This window comes from Exserohilum turcica (genome assembly GCF_000359705.1).
Source record: "Exserohilum turcica Et28A unplaced genomic scaffold SETTUscaffold_1, whole genome shotgun sequence".
In the NCBI taxonomy this organism is placed as follows: domain Eukaryota; kingdom Fungi; phylum Ascomycota; class Dothideomycetes; order Pleosporales; family Pleosporaceae; genus Exserohilum; species Exserohilum turcicum.
The window spans coordinates 487,126-504,076 of record NW_007359914.1 but is presented as its reverse complement, the minus strand read 5'-3'; the positions used below and the strand labels follow the sequence as shown (position 1 = coordinate 504,076).

Here is a 16,951-nt window from a genome sequence, read left to right as displayed (position 1 = left end):
GTATACAAGATGGACCATGGATGCCCTCTCTCGCCACGCAGGCGCGCTGCATCGGCGCCCCAGCCAAACCCATCCACGGCCTGCGCCTCTGCACCGCAATCTCTCGGAGGAAGCGTAGGAAGCCGTCATGGAGCCAGCACGCAGTGGCAGCATCACGTCCAGCACCCGCAGAGCCACCAAATCTCCGAACGCGTGTGGGCAGTAGCAATGTACAGGGATTGTCCAAAGTGCTCCGCCCACCGCCTCGGCTATTTGCAACCGTAACATTTGCGGCCGTCGCCAAGCCTCACTTCGCCTACGAGTTTGGCAAAATCGGCCCTCTGCCACGGTACAAAGCGTATCCGCCGCGTGTGCGTGCACGACATGTCCCCTCTCTTTGTGCACCCGCCCAAGGTCCTGTCGAGTAGGGCTGCGGGGGCACAAGTAGGTACCGCCCTACACACATACCACATACATATATACCATATGCATTGACATCCATATCGACCTTTGTAGCTGCCCGCCGCTAACACGACCCTTCTCGGCCTTGTTCATTTGCAAAACACAAATTTCACACTGTCCCCCGAGTCAAGCTAGTCGGCTACAAGCCTGCGGGGGTTCATGATTCTTCTTTTCAGATCATCATATGCTAAGCCAAACGGAGCAGGACACTCGACGAACGCTATACTATGGGACATAATGGCCGATGCCATGACTGCATTGTCATGACTTTGAATCAGACTGCAGCGCCACCGTCTATGCCCCCTCCCCCCTTCCCCTTGAACAACGAGTCGGCATGTCCGGCAAAAGGGCCCATGTTTGCCATGATGCTCGCTACTCATCGTTACCGAGTATCAGGGAAAAACGAAGCTTCATCGACTACTCAACCCTCGCTGCACCGCTGCACATGTGCTATTCTTAAAAAAAAATCCCATCATCGACATCGCCCGAGCGAGCCTGTCCGTCTCTATCTGCTTTGATGGGTACGTGACCATGCACGATCGATGAGGCCTGCTGCTGTATGAGCCACCGGCTGATCAATTCCACAACGATAAGATGGCGTCTACCTCTCACCGCCCGCCCATCTTTTCTCAATCTTACTCTGCTGTGGCTTCGGTATTATGAGCCGCAGCGTTCGTGTGTCCAAATCTATCTCCTTATGCGGTTTGAACGGGAGCCGCATCCTGGCCGTCTCTGGTCAGGTGCTAAGCCCCCGATGCAAGATCTTATGCGACTAAGGCCTGCGTGCTGGTTATTAAGCGAAAGCGCTGCAAGTTAGTTTGGCATCTTCTCCGCGCACGCTAGACTCTGCTCTGCATCCATGTGCGCATCTGGTCGTGGCCAACGGGTTTGCTGTGCACTGACATTACCACTTGCAAACAGCAATCTCACTCTCTACATACTGTTCGGTACACTAGGGCCTTCTGGAGCGTAGTCTTGCCATGTCCGGTTGCTGTGCCATCAGAGTGCATGGCCAGTGTGCCGTTGGTCGGCTTGGTCTAGACGCTGATCCCACGGCAATCCATGTACACTTGATAACGCAATGCCACGTCTTCTAGGCCCATTGCCATCTCGCACGGATCCACTTCAAGACGTATACCAACACTACAAGCACCGGTACTTCAATCAGAGGCCCTACAGTACTGGCCAGGGCTTGTCCGCTTCCAGCACCGTACACGGCCACGACGACTGCAATCGCCAGTTCAAAGTTGTTACTCGCCGCCGTGAAGCTTTGCGTGCAACTGACCTTGTACCCGAAGCCCATCTTCCAGCAGAACCAGACGGTGCTTGTGAAAACAACCAGAAAGTAGACGAGCAGTGGCGCGCAAACGCGAAGCACGTCGGTAATCTGTCGGACGACATGCGCACCCTGACTCGCAAAGAGCACGATGATGGTGTAGATCAGCCCCATGAGCGAAAAGGGTGCAATGTATCGGATGAAGCGGCCTTGGTACCGATCCTCTCCCAACACCGTCCTCAAAGCCAGCCTTGTCACGACTGCTGCACCAAGAGGGATCCCCAAAAACACTCCCACGCTCTGCGCCACGCCCTCGTATGACACCGTCGTCTTTTGGCCATGACTAACAACCTCGACGTAGAAGATGGCGAACGGCGCAAACAGCACAATTTGTAGTATAGAGTTGAAGGCGACGAGCACCGCGCAGTAGTCGCCATCACCCTGTGCAAGATCCGTCCAGATGAGCACCATGGCGATGCATCTGGCAATGCCAACGAAGATCAGGCCTTCGCGCAGATCCTGCCGGTCTGGCAAGAAAGCCCAGCCAAGGCCGACCATGAAGAGTGGGGCCATGATCCAGTTGAGGACGAAAGAGACGGCGATTTGAATCCACAGCGCTTTTGAGTTGAGAAGCAGGTGCAGTGTCTCATAGCGGACCTTGCACAGTATCGGGTACATCATGACGAGCAGTCCAATGGCTAGACGACCATGGTCAGTATGAAGCTCGGCGGTTCTGATTGTCGAAATACACACCTATGGGTATGCTCACACCGACAAACTCGCCTTTCTGCAATGCAGGCCCCACCGAGTCGACTGTGTTGCCTATAACGATACCTATGGCCATGGCCAATATGATCCACACGACCAAGAATCGATCCAGGAACGAGAGAGCTTTCAGCGGTGGGAGCTGTTTATCCTCATCATCGAGTCCTGTCAACAGTGTGAATTCTTCCTTCTGGTCCGCTACCACATATGTAGACAACTTACCTGCAGTGCCCACATTACTTTTCATTCCATGCGCATCATCATTACCCTTTTCCAAATCTTCATCGTCTCTTCTTCTTCTTGCCTCCTTCTCATCCTGTGTTTTGCTACGTTCAATCGGATCCATGGCGAATTTCCGAACGAAGAGCACACACCGTCATGGGCAATCTTTTAACTGCGAAGTGGACGAGGGAGTGTGGACCAATCAGCGTGAAGCAGTGACATGCTCACTGCCAAGAAGCTAGAGATAGGAAAAGCCTCGAGGCGGGAAAAACAAATGTCGACCGACATGGCTTGTTATACTAGCATGGTAGAGATATGAGCATCTATCAGAATAAGACATGATACCGTCGGAACAGAATGGTCCATTTTGGTAAAGTCGGTCATGTAGATGCTGAGGCAAATGCGACAATGGATGATTTCACAAGCGCGAGGTTCTTGGTCTGTCCAACGGGAATCTTGGCCTGTATGTGGGCCTACTCTAACTTATGAAGCTATCGTGCTGCTTGTTTTTTTGGTGCTGGAAACACATCTTCACTACTGTGCATTCTCCTTCTTTATCACACTAGCCAACCATTCCATGCTTCTCCTCCTCTTCTTCCGCGCCGCCTCCTTGTCTTGTTCACCTTGTTCTTTCCATGCCGAAATTCGTGCTTCGCGACACAGGGGCCCGCCGTCTTGATCGCCTTTTAACAAGACAAGATCGTCGTCGACAACAAGGCTGGGGCGCCCTAGTTCTGCAGCGGTGGGTGGGGGTGGGGGTGGGGGTGCCCAGCATGGCTGCGAGCATGTACATTGTTGGCAGGATGCTGGCGCAAACATGTGTGAGAACCAGTCGACGACATTTTCGGCCAAGTGATGACGGTTCATGTGTGTCGTGTGCTCGTGGTGCTCGAGTTTTGCAAGCTCGTGTTCAGAGCGTGGCCTTGTGTGTGCGTCTTGTGCCGCCATGACTTGGTATGCTGATATGTCGAGGATGTTGGGATACAGTGACATGAACCTCTTGGTTGGATGTTGGTCAAGTCTTGTGGTATCAATGCCGTCTCCACAAATGCAAGTCCAAGTGCGTGTGTATGTGTACGTGTATAGAATTGGTAGCGACAATAACCTTTTTGTGGATTGATGTGGTCAATTTGTTTGGTGTAGTCGAGTTGAGTGTAGCGCATGGCTCCATTTTAACACATGGCACTATCAAAGGGCGTAGTTGGTGTTGGAGCAGCATGGTGTGATCATCACTCAATTCTCGTTTGCACCAAGACATGACCTGGTTAGCGCCTGGATGCAAAGTCATGTGTATTGGACTAACAAAGGGAAAAGAGTCGTAAAAGGCAGGAGACCACGCACTTGTCGTGTGGGCACAACGGCGGTGCAGCATTACACGTGGTGGAGAGATATGTGGCGTGACTGGTGTGCGGAGCCACCCGGTCTCGCCACCACGCGCCGGCAGCGCCGGATCCTTCCGACGCCTAAATCTAGTACCAACGACAGGCTAGCAGAGTCTGGAGAAGGGCAGAAGTGGAGGCGGCAGATGTGTATCTGGAGATCATGTTGCGGTTCAGATGCCGCGTGTCCGTATCCGCCCGCATGCAGATGCCATACGAGCAAAGCTCCTGGTCTCTCCACAACACGTGTGGTGGTCGAGGGGGAGGACGTCTACAAGGCGACTATAAGATGGGTGAGATGATTGCAGTAGAGACGCCATCACCACCAAGAGCAAACAAATCCACCACCTAGCACATCATCTCCTCATACATAGTGCAAGCATTCTTATGCTCTACGACCCTTACACCCCAGCCTACTACTCGAAAAACTCACCCAAAATGTCGGCACCTCTCAACATGGCCGCTAGCACGGCTGCCCAAGAAGCGTTTGAACGCGAAAAGGCGGCCATCACTTCTTACGAGGATGGGTGGGACCGGTGGGACGGCCCCATCTGGCCCATTGGATACGTCCAGTGTCGCATGCGTAAGTCTTGTTGATTTCCATGTCTCGACATGAGACTGACAAAGTCGTATTTGCAGAAGCCGATGGCTACGTCCATCCTACGACACCCAGCGCGGACGACGAGGTCAAGACACTGAAAACCGACCGGCGTTGAAAGTGATGGGCAATTTAGAAGATACATGAACTCCTGCATAAGCAATGCGTGTTTTGTTGTACAAAGTCTTCTCTTTCTAGTACTTATTGATGTTTGAAATGACGCGGAATTGCGAGGATGCACCGAATAATGGACAGGGAATGGGGAGTTTTTTTTCTTCTTCTCATGCTTACCAGCGTTTGAACAATGGTCAGAGGCTTAGAGCCTAGACTAGGGCTTTGTATTACATACAAAATTGCCAACAGCAAGAGATGCTCGTGAGCTCAGTAATGGAAGACACAGAATCGTATTCGTGGTATAGATAATTCATCACTGCTGCTCCATTTCCCCTTTGACGGGGAGCAGCGCACAGCATTATTCGTAAATGTGCAGTCATGCATTGTGCTACAGCATAGACTCTACACCTGTTGCCACACCATGGAAAGTCAACTCGAAGAAAAGAAAAGAAAAACGCCTATGAGCGCGAATGCGTCAGCTCGCGTCTTTTGTTGCCCAATACCAAAACGCCTATCGTTACAGGGAAACAGAAAAAGGGTTCGGCCGTGGAGAAAGCCGGCAGTCGGGGGAGCGGCGACGGCAATTAGTTGTTCGTCTGGACTGGAAAATCTAGCTTTAGTTGCAAGATCAAAATCCGATTCGGTATACGCAATTCTAAACGCCAGGCGAATGCTGTGTAGATGGTGCAATGTCGGATCCAGAGGGGAAAATGGGCCATTTAGCCTCCCTGTTTGATCTTCAGGTCCATGACGTACTGCATCAAGCTGCAGTCGTCGCATTTGACCAAGGCTTGCAGGGCTTTTACTCTGGTACGCAGTAGTTGGTTCTCGTCAGCTAGGCTCTTTTTCTCCTTTTCCATTTGCTTGATGTAGGCAGTGGCTGAAGCCAGGATGACGGCCTTGCTAGGCTTGGAGGGGGCAGGCAGATCCTCAATGTCGGCGCTGTCGCAGGCTCGCGGGTTTTGCTGTAATGATGGCACGACACGCTTAAGCGAGTCAAGTTGGGTGTTGAGGGATTCGCGGTACTTGCGCTCGACTTGGTTGTGTGGTAGTCGTCGACGCGACTTTGGCTTTCCGTCGTCGTTGGCTTGAGGCGATTCCTTGGTAGACGTGTCCTCTGTCGTCTCACTCTTTGTCCTTTGCCGATCTTCGCTGGGAGACGTGGTCGACTCGTTGCTCTCGAATCGACGAGTAGAGAAGCCGTTGGCCGAAGCGTCGCTTTCTGACCGCTTCTTGGGCCGGGGCTGGATCTCTACGATGCCCTCTGCGGCAGTGACTTCTTGGGGCTCGGCCAGCAAGTCACTGATGCTGGGCAGGTTGTCTTGATCGGCAAAGAGAAAGGGCGCACAACCACCGCCACAGGTGGAGGGGTTGGGTGGCGGGCCGTCCTGGTCATGGTTGGGGCACAGGGGGGAGGTCCAGCATGCCGAGAGGATATCTGGCTTGTTCTTGGTACGCTTCGAGGTGGCGTTTGGCGTCGTCGACGTCTGAGGCCTTTCGGCAGCCGGCTTGGATGCGGCGGGCTGGCCCTTGGGGCCGTCTGGAAAGGTGAGGTCTTGGACGAAGCCCGACTCCATGTTGTTGGGGAACATGGACTCATAGGCGGGGTTGGGGAAGGCGTTGGCACGTTGAAGTGCCTGCTTCTGGGCTGCAGACATGTGCGGCGATTGGTTGAGGGCGTTGGCCAGCGATGCAGGCGGGTGGGTAGCGGGGTTGCTGGCACTTGCCGTGGGCTCAGGAGAGGATTCCGTGGTGGAGTTTGCGGCGGCGGCGGCGGCGGCGTTGTTGCCAAAGGGCTTGAGGACGTCAAGGTCGCCGAGGAAGTAGTCGTTGGACAGGAAGAGCGAGTCGTCAAAGTAGGGATCGGCAGACGAAGCGCCGAGAAGAGAGTCGAAGTTGTTGACGTCTTCAGGTGAAGAGCCTGACGTGTCGGTGGTAGTGGATTTGGGCATTTGAGAGGCGGGAGGGGCAGCAGTCGGTGGTAATAGATCGGACCATTGGTCGGTGGGCAGGTTGAAACCCTCAGTATTGAGGAATGCGTCCCAATTGAGAGCCATGATGAGCGTCGGAGTGTGTGGGTTGTTGCACGAGAGGGCTCACGCGTTGATCAGGAGATACAGGTGTCCAAGGGTGCTCTGGCCAAGCCACCCGGTCAGACTAGCCGGCGACGTGCAGGATCAGGGCCTGGGGCGGGTCGAGGATATAAGCGCAGGCACTCGCTTTGTTTCGGGGGGTTGGGGATGCGGCGAGGAGCAGCGGCACGAGGAGAGGCCTCTTTTTGTCGCAGGCAGAGGGGCGCGGGCGTGGGTGCGAGTGTCGTGGTACGGGCAGGGCGAGGGCGGGGCCTGGAAGGGCGCGGAGGGCGGCGAGCTGAGAGGGTGGTGAGTAAGACCAAACACCGGGGCTTGGCAGTGGTTGCAAGTGCAAGTAGTCGCTGTGCAGGCCCGGAGGGTAGTGTTTCGCGTCGACGGGGCGGCCGGGGGTGGTGATGCAGCATCGGGAGGTGGAGGTGCAGGCGGAGTCGATGGGCGTGGTAGGGTAGCAGAGGCGAGCCAGAAAGCGGTGGTGCTGGTGCTGGTGGCGTAGTTGTTCCGCTCTCTCTCTCTCTCTCCCCCCCTCCATCTCTATCTCTTTCTCTTTTTCTCTTTCTCTTTCTCTCCATCTCTCCCTCTCTCCATCTCTTCTTCCCCTCCCCTCTGCCCCTCGCCGCTCTCACACGCCCCCAAACGGGGCGTCTCAGGGCCCCGGCGCGCGTGCGAGTCTGGACGGGCACAATCATCAGACCACCCGCAATGGTGGCGTGATCTTTTGGCCTCGACGCCTCATTGTTATTGTTATTGGGAGGGTTTTTATTTTCTAATCCCGTCTCCCACTTAAGGCTTGTGTGTGTGTGTGTGTATATCGATAGCCAGCACGATGGCGAGCAACAGTACAGAGACGGAGACACAGACGGGGCCGAGAAGTAGCACGCTTATTGTGGCCATTGTTGTACCCTCGGTACTGATCGTTCTGCTTCTGCTGTTGATTCTGGTGTCAGTCTCCCGGAGATGCATTGTACTTGTGTGGTCCATGTCTGAGCTAACAAGTAGTAATCGGCATAGAGGCCTTGTCCTCCCACGGCTGGTGCGCGAAGAAGTGCTCGCCAAAGAGAAGCGGTGGAAGACGCGACAGGAAGAGCTGGACGGGCATATCCAATCGCAGAATTTTGGCGACTGGCTGGCGAGCCAAAAGGAAAGAGGTGGTGCAGGGCAGCAGACGACCGAGGCGCTGTGGTGAGTTGGCATGACGGTGGTGGCAGCGTGTGCGACATGAGCTCATTGCGTGTACAGTGCCATTTGTCTGGAAGAGTTTGTCGAGGATGCGCAAGTGCGAGGGCTCCGATGCTCGCATGCCTTCCACACGCGCTGTCTCGACGAGTGGTTTACCAAGTACAATGAATACTGCCCGCTGTGCCATGGGGCCATCATTCCAGGGCCTCGAAGGCTGGCGAGGACACAGGAGCGAGTCGAGTCGACAATACCAGTCATGCTTGTGGTGTAGAGGGCGTCATGGCGACGGGCGGTTGGGTGTTTTGGACCGGGACTTGATGTTGGGTGAGAGCGACGAGTGTGTGTGTGTGTGTGTGTTGTTCATAGGAGAGGCGGGCACGTGACTTTGGGGTGGGTGCTGGCTGGGGCGCAGGCGGTGTGGGGCGGCCGAGGCGGGTAAGCGGAGCATTGTTGGATCCCGCCCGCCGCGGGACACGGGCACATTTGCATTGATAATCGTAAGTAGTAACCGTAGTAGTAATGGTAGTAATACTCGCAGTAGCACGACATGGATCGATGCGAAGTAAGTACTTAGTAGTGTGAATGTATAGCAACACCGATCCGGCGGCTCTCTGTCTGCACTGTGCAAGCCGTCGCCAGACGAGAGCCGCCAGCGGGCCGTGGGGTGGTTGGACGCTTTCGGCTTAGGGCGGGGTGGGGGCGTAGTCCGAGATGGCGCTCCTATTCGAGCTGCCTCGCATGCGCAGTTGGGTTTCCGACGTTGACGCTTCGAGCTTCATGCATATCATACGTCTCGCAGTTATCGACCGAGAAGATGTCGTGCCCCGCAAGCCGCGTCTTGTATGACTAGAGTACCGCTGGGAGTGCGCAGTCAGCCGTTGCATTCATAGTTCAACGCGTAGCCTGCAGTCAGGTGATGCGAAAGAAGGAGGTGGGCGGAGAGATGAAGACGCAGCCTCGCCGTGACAGCCTTTGGTCGGACAACAGGACCAAGAAGAAGGTGTGCAGCGGCTTGGCCGGAACCTCCTGACAAGTACGGGACGGCCTCTGAGAGTGGCCTGCTTCCGAGCCAAGGGTTCAGCTGTCACAATGGACCAACCACACTTTGTCAATCTGTTCTTGTGATGCGGGGTTGACAGCTGCAAAGGGCCGACAGAGTTCGTGGCTGGTAGCCTGTGCCGTGTTTGGTCACCTAGGTATTGAATATTATTATTCCACATGCTGCTGTCCAGAAAACAAGTGTGCATCAAACATGGGCTTGGTCTTGGGTCTACAAGTATACCCGCTGCGCTGCCATGCAACCCAGCCTGGTGCAGACCAGCTAAGCCCTATCGGGCTGCATTCGCATTTGACCCACTGGATTCCCACTCCATGTCCACCAAATTAAGGTTTTTTGCCTGCACAATGCACCCCTCGCTCTTGGTCTCTCCGCCACCGCCACGTATGAAGTTCCCCCGTCTCATCCACAAGGCTTACCGTCCCTGACCCACAGTATAGACTTACTTTACTGCCTTGCTGTCACTATCTAGTACACCGTGGTCGGAATCGCATTTTGCCCTACCAATAAGGGGCAGGTGGCAAAGAGGTCCTACGCCAACAAAAAGCTCCTATTTAGCTCTAGCGCAACTCTCTTCTAGATCTACGCTCTATGTGGCGATGCTAAGAACCAAGAACAGAGGTCGTGATTGGTTAAAACTTCATTATTTTGGGGACTTCTGGGTCAGTTTTGCCCTCATTGGCAGGGCAAAATGCGATTCCGACCACGGTGTACTGTACTTACACTTACTTACATGGCATTAGTGTTGGCACCATCACAACGCACGTGGAGATGCCCCACCCACGAGGCATCCTGCATCCAGTCCATGCTTTGACAGCTTGGCATACTTACTTGAGTACTTACTATTTCCTAGATTACCTTGTCACTTGATCTTCTGCTTTTCGCACAAATCCCATGTACATACAGCACAGCCCACCATCCCACCGCACTGCACCGCCTAATCTTCTGCAACAAAGAATCGTGTTGCAAACACGACGTAGTCTTCGCGGAACACCCCAGCTCTCTCGCCCCGCACTTGCCTGAGCACAAGCTGCTTGCTTTCCTGATCCTTGCTTTCCGCATATGCAACAACGCAATCTTCATTCAGCACAGGATTATCCTTGGTTGCTGAGCGGATACAGCCGCCTGACTTCGTAGCCGGGCTGCCATGCAAGTCTTTGCGCTTCTGCGGAACCGAAGCATGCAACCAAGACTTGATCGCTGCATCTCCCTCTTCACCTGAGTCACCCGCCTGCGTCATATGCATCGAGGTCCGTGACTGTGCTTCTCCACGCTGAAAAGGCCACCTCATGCCTTCTGTCTCCTCTGTGCCCTTGAACACGGGTGCATTCTCCTTTGTCTTGGATTCGATATGACGCCGAGTACAACCAACCCCCGATGTTTCATGCCTATGTCTGCCATCATATGATGTCGCTCTTTCCACCACCAAGTCATCCTGAGGTTGCAACACCTGGGTGTCTCCCAAGGGAAAGACCGTCTTGGGATACCGTAATGACGACTTGAGTGGTGCCATATCCACTAGACCCACCGACCCTGGAAGTTCTGTTTGGCCAATTGAAAACTCATGTACCGACTCAACACCAACCCGCCGACCCAATCGCAAACGAACATGTTTCGGGGGATGCCATCGTTGTTCAATGAGGACTGTCCTATTCTTTCCCAGAATCACCACCTTGCTAAGCAACATGTCACATTTTCTTGTATCAGATGCAGTTGAAACAGACTCCTTTCGCGAAAAGACGCTTCGTTTGGGCTTCGTAGGTACTGAGTACAGACCCACAGGCGGCTGAGGCCACGTCAGGCGACTATGGGACGATAGGCGCGGCACAAACGGCAAACCAGAAGCACCATGACCTAGAGAACCTGATTGCAGGTGCAGTGCCGTTGGAATAGGTGGCCTGTAATAGTGATTGCTCTGAGGCTGATTGGCCGGTTCGTACGGATGCTCTTTTGAAAACAGAAATTGGCCGTTGTCTAAGCCTGGGACACGTCTCTCATGAAACATGCGACTGCTTGCTTCGCTAAAAGTCTTCCACGATTCGTTCTTGCCTCGAAGGTATGTATGCGGACGCGCTGGAGCAAACTGGGAAGGCGAGTATGTGCTGATTTGACCTGCGTTGGGCGGCACATCCTGCATCAGGAGCCGCCTCTTGGACCGCCAATTCAAAACCGGACCAATACTCTCCTTAGTGTGTGTGTCTTGAGCTCCATAGCCAGGGCCGAGACCATGGGACTTTGAGCCGCTCTCGTCGTGACCCATTCCAGCTGTTTCCCGTATCGCAGTCGTACCGTCACTTTGAAGTTTGATTGGAAAATTGTCATCAAGCATTCTCCTTGGCTCTTTCAGATAACCAACGCCGCTCGTAAGCTTCTTCCCCTCGCCAGCGGTGATGACTACGTCGATGGTGCCAAAAACCCTTCCACCAGGCTTTTGCATGTTCTGCACCCGATCTGGCATATGCATAGTCGCCAGCGCCTTCAAGAACTCGGCAGTAGGTGGGACCTGGCCTTCTGTGTTTGTACCTCTCTCACATGCTTCGTCTTGTAGTGTACTACATATATCTTGCCATCGCTGTAGCACTGAGACCGACTTGCTACCCTTTCTGAAGCTCCCATTTGGTGCTAGTCCTGTTGGGACAATTATCCACGGTCTTTCAGCAAGAAAGTCGACTCTTGTGCCAGCAAAGACTTGATGATGGCTCCTGGTGCCAGACCTTAGATCGTGCATAGACATGAGCCAGCAATGGGAAAGCTGCCCATTGAACAAAACTTCGATTTTGAGAGATGTTGTCTGATTCTGGAGACCGGAGACATAAGTCCTGTCGGAGAGGTTGACATGAAGAACGAGCGCTTTGATCTGTTGAGGGGCTGAAAGGCCTACAAAATACACATTAGCTTTGCTCCCACTGGGGGAGGATTCAGTGCATACCCATGATAGCACCGTCTATCTCAGCGCGCTCTCGATTCAAAACGGTGCTGCCAACTTGTACTTGGATGAAGGGTGCGTTGCCAAGCCAGTTAAGATGGTGTTGCTTCTCATCGCCTGGGAAGGGCACTGGTACTTCGCTGAGCATTTTGCTGCTCCTCAACTGTCTCTCAGCTGCCTCAGACTGCAGTCTAGCCGCCTCGCCCTTGCGCAGTATGATTTTGTGTGAAATGGTGTCGGTAAGCGGCATTGCGCCTAGACGTGCAGACACGCCACGCGCTAGGTAGGTAGGCATGCTTGCGGAAGGGGATACGAAAGTTTTCGAGTATGGGAATATTGCGTAATTGACGGAAGATAAGATTGACGAGAAAAGATGGAAACTTGGCGTCAGCGACAATCTGTACAGGAATGCCACATGGGGCGCGTTGAGCGTGGTTGGGTGTATCGCGTGTCGTCTATCGTGCACTTCTCTTCAGGGAAGGCACCATCGACGTCCCCGTCCCCGCCGCTGACCACGGGCCGGCTTGGTTCCGTGGACTTGCGCGACACGCCTTTCCACTTGATGGCGGCAAATTTCGGATCGAGCATCAATGGGTCCTGCGTGTAATGCCGACGACGTGCAAAAAGATTGAGGCGTGTCAAAGGCCATGAGATGAGGATACTAAAGCAAAGGAAAAGACAGGATGACAGCAGTCAAGACTGTGCAGCATGGGAAAGGGCCTACAACGTCCTCAACCCGACAATGCACAGCTGCGACGGGAGAAAAGGCGTGGCATATGCCATTGTCTATTTCATAACTGGGCACCACCCCCGGACTCGACGAAACCACCGCCGCTCCTCTGGTGCTCAGTTGCATCGGCGCCCCAATCGTCGGTAATAATACCAATTGGGGGACCACCGAGAACGTCGCCTAATTCGCCTATAGTCTTCTCATAAACACTGGCGATGCCGCGCTCTTGCCACTCGTCATCCTCTTCGTCGTCTGTATTGCCTTCAAAGCCTTCAAAGGCTACGGTACCATGCTCTGCTCCAACCTCTTCCTGTGTAGTGTCCATATCCATGTCCGTGTCTGTATCAAGGGTCCCGCCAATATCTTGCTCGTCTCCGGCCACACTGTCTCGGCTCATGACGCGCACGACTGTGAGCCGTGTCCGATCCACAATGCCTTTTAGGCGGACCTTGTCCGTGGTTGTCATTGAGCGGCCACCATCGAAGCCGGGCAATAAGTCACCCGTGGCGGCATCGTGGCCAGCGAGCAGCGAGGAAAAGGCATAATCTAGTTTGGAGACAAGGCGGAAGGTAGCCTGTGCAGAGGGCGTGTTTGAGGGGAACAGAGGAAGAAAGTCAGCAGTAAGCACGGCCATGTTGAGCAAGTAGGGGATCTGGAGGTTTGCTGAAGGTCGGGCACATTAGTAATATGCGCAGCCGACGGCAAGGGTTGCTGCTTACGGGACCCGGACACCCACACGACGTCGACTAAGCCATCGAGATCCGTTGCGACTTCCCAGAAGGCCCTGTACCCTGTCTCTTGGCCAGGTGCGGGCCTGAGCTTGCGATGGGTCGTGCGGTTGTCGACACGCTTTTGGACTCTGTTGATGGCCTGATCGAGGTACCTGATCAAGTCGGACTCTCTTGAGCCGCCAGGCTTCAGTGGATGCTTTCGAGGCTGCGGCAGGGGCGATGCGTGCTGTGACGGCGCTGCCGACGAGGCGGGCGGGGTGGGCAGGTCGTCGCCAGGAGCGGCGCTGGCTGAGATGCTGGCTGTAGCCATTGTGCGTCGTGGGCTATGGGCGTGATTGCCTGGCTAAAGCCCGAGTGGCGGACTGGAGGGTTGAGCGCTGCGTGCGCTTTCAACGTGCGAAGTGGCGAGGCGTGGTGAGTAAGCGGGGGGGCTTGATCATCATTGTACCCCTCACAGGCACAGGCATAGTGCTTTCATGTTATGCGACACGTGTACCGCGGGCGGGAGCGCAGGGCGAGATGGGAGATGGCGGATGGCGTTGGAAGGTGTCGCGCTCTAGGTGCAGCTCCAGACAGCAATGATGTTGGGCGTCGGAATGGAATGCAATGGAATGTCGGAGCATCGGAGTCGAGAGTGTCGGAGTCGAGTGCAACGCCGATGCTTAGCTTGGCATGTGCCGGCCGCTGATTGGCCGCCGCCCTTTCACGGGTGCTCACACACGCCCTACGCTTGAGCAGCAGCCCCCCCAGACATTGAGTACATGGACTGCACGGCTCTCGTTGCTCGAGGCCAGACCCCCCGGGCTGACAGAAATCTCTTCCAGCAAGGCAGCACGGGGCCCCTCGGGTTGCTGGGTGCGGGCAGCAGTACAGTAGTGGTAAGTCGTGGTCGCAACGTTGAAAATTTGCAGGCCTGCAATGACACAGACACGGCGTATCCACCCGCCGTGTATTCGCAACACGAACATGTGTATTCGCAACACGCAGACGCCCCCCAAGGCACCGCCCAACGGCCGACAGTCGTCGACGGGCGCCCGCCAGGCTGTTTGGAGCGCCACCGCAGCGCTCCCACACTGCTCCAGACCCGTCTTCGATCCAGCACAGCACGTCGGCTCCCAGGCAAGTGCTCAACTGATGGACCCCGTTCGGGCCTAGCGCGTCGCGCCATCGGCATACAGGCCGTTGTTCGCGAATGAGGCCAAGGCAGGCCAATCTGTACAGCCCATCATCTGCATGCAGCCTGCAACCCTCCCATCGCCCATGGTGCCGCCCGTGGGCGAGGTGAGTCAAGCCAGCGTCGCCCGCATGCCCACCAACTCTATAAGATGCCCATACATCCAGCCCCTTGCCCGTCTCCTCTCCCCCGCCTTTTCTTGCCGTCTGCGCCCTTGTCCATCTGGGCTGGCCTGTCTTGAGGCGCGTGCCACCGCTCGACCACACCCTCCTGCTCAGCCCCGTCGGCTGCAGTCATGTATCCCGACAGGATGCAGGCTCTCGGTAGCCAGATAGGCTACAAGGCCCGCAACATGGCCCAGCTTGACCGGCCCGCCATCGACATCAGCCTCGACGGACATGGAGCCCACCAATCCAAGTTTGTCATGAGCTATTCCTCCATGGATACCCTTCAGGGGACAGTAACAATTACTGCACAGCGCGACACTCGCTTCGAGGACATAGATATCGCATTTACAGGTACATAGACGGCGTCTTGTCCGAATCAAGTGTCCAGCTGCTGACCTCACCAGGCACTACTCGCGTATATGTCGACAGGATGACGTCTACACCTACCATGACGGGGCGGACAGAGGCGAAGCACCGCTTCTTGACCCTTAGGCAGCCTATAGACAGATCGAGTTTCCCCAATCCAAGAGTCTTTGAAGCAGGGAGAGCCTACAAGTTCCCCTTTACCTTTACCATCCCCTCGCAATTACTGCCAAAAGCCTGCTCTCACGACGTCGTCTCTGACCACATCCGGGAAATGCACTTGATGCTTCCTCCCAGCATTGGGGACGCTGACCTTGCCGGCTATGGAAGTACATTGCTCGACGATCTAGCCCCCGAAATGTCAAAGATTACCTACGCCATCCAAGTCAAGATTGCGCACTTGTGTCGATCTGAAGGCATCTCGGTGCTTGCCGACAAGATGAAAAAAGTCCGCGTCAAGCCCGCATTTCCAGAGCAGCCCCCTCAGAACATCGATCACAATGCAGAATATAGACTACATCAGGAGAAGACGGTTAGAAAGGGACTTTTCAAGGGAAAGCTTGGAACACTTTCAGCCAAGACCATCCAGCCACCGCCTCTCGTCATTCCCGGTGCCCGTTCAATTCAGGGCAGACCAATCACTGCCATGGCCAAACTGGTACTACGCTTCGACCCAGCTCAAGAGCTCAATGCCCCACCCAAATTAGGCTCGCTGGCGACCAAGCTGAAGGTGTCGACCTACTATGCCTCAGCTCCTCGAAAGAGCCTGCCGACAAGATCGACACTGGGATTCGATCTGTCTCAAGGTCTGTACTCTGAATATGTACCCATCTCCAACCTTTGCATTGCTTCTGCCCAATGGGAAAAGCATGACGCTAGCTCCAACCCCTCTGCAGCGGGTCTGATGCGACGCGACTCTGGAATCAGCGACTGTTCAACAGCAAGCCAAAGCGAAGCGGCGTTCGCTATGGGTATTCTGCCTGCGTCCACGGATTACAAACAGGGTACTTTTTATACGACCCAGGTCCTCGTGCCTATCGCCTTGCCTACCACACGTAACTTTATACCAACCTTTCATTCCTGCCTCATCTCACGGACTTATGCTCTCGCATTGCAATTCTCCACGCACAGCAGTTCGAACCTGAATCTCAAAGTCCCAATTCAGATTTGTGCCGAGGGCAGCGACACCGGTATTGAGAATGCCCGTGCACGCAGTGTAGAACAGAGCGCGTTCAGATCAGCAGCCGACGTGTTGGCACCGAGAAGCGTAGCACCTCCTACGCAATCTGAGGCCACTCCAAGTGCAAGTATTGCAACAAGGGAAGAGATGCCCCCGGATTATTCAGCTTTCGCACCGCCTTCTTTGCGATACAGTGTAACCCACTCTGTGGTGGCTTAAATGTGCCACGCCGTTGATCAGAACAATATGTCATGGACCCAGTGCCTTCAGGTTTTTGCAATGGTATCGAACGCGCTTTTTCGGGTTTGTTTACCGTGCAGGTCTGGCACACCTAATGTAGTCGCGAGGATTCTGGCACGGCGAGCTGCGAAACATCCGCACATGCTACTCCCCCACTGTGTACTTTTCATTTGTAATAGTTTGTACTTTTCTTGGTTACTTTTCTTTGATACCCCACACCCCATGCTTGTTTAAAATGGTATATACAATGATAATCGGTGCATCAAAAACATGGTGTGGAACAATCGACGGCTGCATGGTGTCATGGCTTGGCATGTCC

The 16,951-nt window shown here is 54.7% G+C and overlaps 8 protein-coding genes across 8 annotated transcripts; 4 read left to right on the top strand and 4 right to left on the bottom strand.

The window, feature by feature from the left end:
- SETTUDRAFT_162068 (uncharacterized protein) lies at positions 1-485 on the top strand. Its single transcript, XM_008022394.1, has one exon. The coding sequence runs from the start codon at positions 21-23 to the stop codon at positions 405-407; it is 387 nt and encodes a 128-aa protein (XP_008020585.1). The 5' UTR covers positions 1-20; the 3' UTR covers positions 408-485.
- A 1,049-nt stretch (positions 486-1,534) lies between these two features.
- On the bottom strand, positions 1,535-2,828 carry SETTUDRAFT_152436 (uncharacterized protein; the record flags this gene model as incomplete). Its single annotated transcript, XM_008022393.1, has 3 exons — positions 1,535-2,415; positions 2,471-2,647; positions 2,705-2,828. The coding sequence occupies 3 exons, from the start codon at positions 2,826-2,828 to the stop codon at positions 1,535-1,537; spliced, it is 1,182 nt and encodes a 393-aa protein (XP_008020584.1).
- A 1,693-nt stretch (positions 2,829-4,521) lies between these two features.
- SETTUDRAFT_18005 (uncharacterized protein) lies at positions 4,522-4,799 on the top strand (the record flags this gene model as incomplete). Its single annotated transcript, XM_008021841.1, has 2 exons — positions 4,522-4,666; positions 4,723-4,799. 2 exons carry the CDS (start codon positions 4,522-4,524, stop codon positions 4,797-4,799), a joined length of 222 nt encoding a protein of 73 aa, XP_008020032.1.
- A 273-nt stretch (positions 4,800-5,072) lies between these two features.
- On the bottom strand, positions 5,073-6,862 carry SETTUDRAFT_132813 (uncharacterized protein). Its single transcript, XM_008022392.1, has one exon. The coding sequence runs from the start codon at positions 6,850-6,852 to the stop codon at positions 5,515-5,517; it is 1,338 nt and encodes a 445-aa protein (XP_008020583.1). The 5' UTR covers positions 6,853-6,862; the 3' UTR covers positions 5,073-5,514.
- Positions 6,863-7,711: 849 nt separating this feature from the next.
- SETTUDRAFT_152434 (uncharacterized protein) lies at positions 7,712-8,335 on the top strand (the record flags this gene model as incomplete). Its single annotated transcript, XM_008022391.1, has 3 exons — positions 7,712-7,827; positions 7,897-8,067; positions 8,125-8,335. 3 exons carry the CDS (start codon positions 7,712-7,714, stop codon positions 8,333-8,335), a joined length of 498 nt encoding a protein of 165 aa, XP_008020582.1.
- A 1,647-nt stretch (positions 8,336-9,982) lies between these two features.
- SETTUDRAFT_40434 (uncharacterized protein) lies at positions 9,983-12,297 on the bottom strand (the record flags this gene model as incomplete). The annotated part of the gene is made up of 2 exons (XM_008022076.1): positions 9,983-11,998; positions 12,051-12,297. The coding sequence occupies 2 exons, from the start codon at positions 12,295-12,297 to the stop codon at positions 10,059-10,061; spliced, it is 2,187 nt and encodes a 728-aa protein (XP_008020267.1). The 3' UTR covers positions 9,983-10,058.
- A 79-nt stretch (positions 12,298-12,376) lies between these two features.
- On the bottom strand, positions 12,377-14,063 carry SETTUDRAFT_162065 (uncharacterized protein). Its single transcript, XM_008022390.1, has 2 exons — positions 13,497-14,063; positions 12,377-13,440 (listed from the first exon to the last, which is right to left on the bottom strand). Exons 1-2 carry the CDS (start codon positions 13,816-13,818, stop codon positions 12,839-12,841), a joined length of 924 nt encoding a protein of 307 aa, XP_008020581.1. The 5' UTR covers positions 13,819-14,063; the 3' UTR covers positions 12,377-12,838.
- A 914-nt stretch (positions 14,064-14,977) lies between these two features.
- On the top strand, positions 14,978-16,611 carry SETTUDRAFT_18000 (uncharacterized protein; the record flags this gene model as incomplete). The annotated part of the gene is made up of 2 exons (XM_008021840.1): positions 14,978-15,200; positions 15,254-16,611. The coding sequence occupies 2 exons, from the start codon at positions 14,978-14,980 to the stop codon at positions 16,609-16,611; spliced, it is 1,581 nt and encodes a 526-aa protein (XP_008020031.1).
- Between the last annotated feature and the right edge of the window lie 340 nt (positions 16,612-16,951).

Bases quoted from the DNA above. Each gene is read 5' to 3' on its own strand.
- SETTUDRAFT_162068 (XM_008022394.1), top strand. From the start codon at position 21: ATGCCCTCTCTCGCCACGCAGGCGCGCTGCATCGGCGCCCCAGCCAAA.
- SETTUDRAFT_132813 (XM_008022392.1), bottom strand. From the start codon at position 6,852: ATGGCTCTCAATTGGGACGCATTCCTCAATACTGAGGGTTTCAACCTG.
- SETTUDRAFT_162065 (XM_008022390.1), bottom strand. From the start codon at position 13,818: ATGGCTACAGCCAGCATCTCAGCCAGCGCCGCTCCTGGCGACGACCTG. The intron at 13,441-13,496 runs GTAAGCAGCAAC...CCCGACCTTCAG, and splicing joins CGTGTGGGTGTCCGGGTCCC to CAAACCTCCAGATCCCCTAC.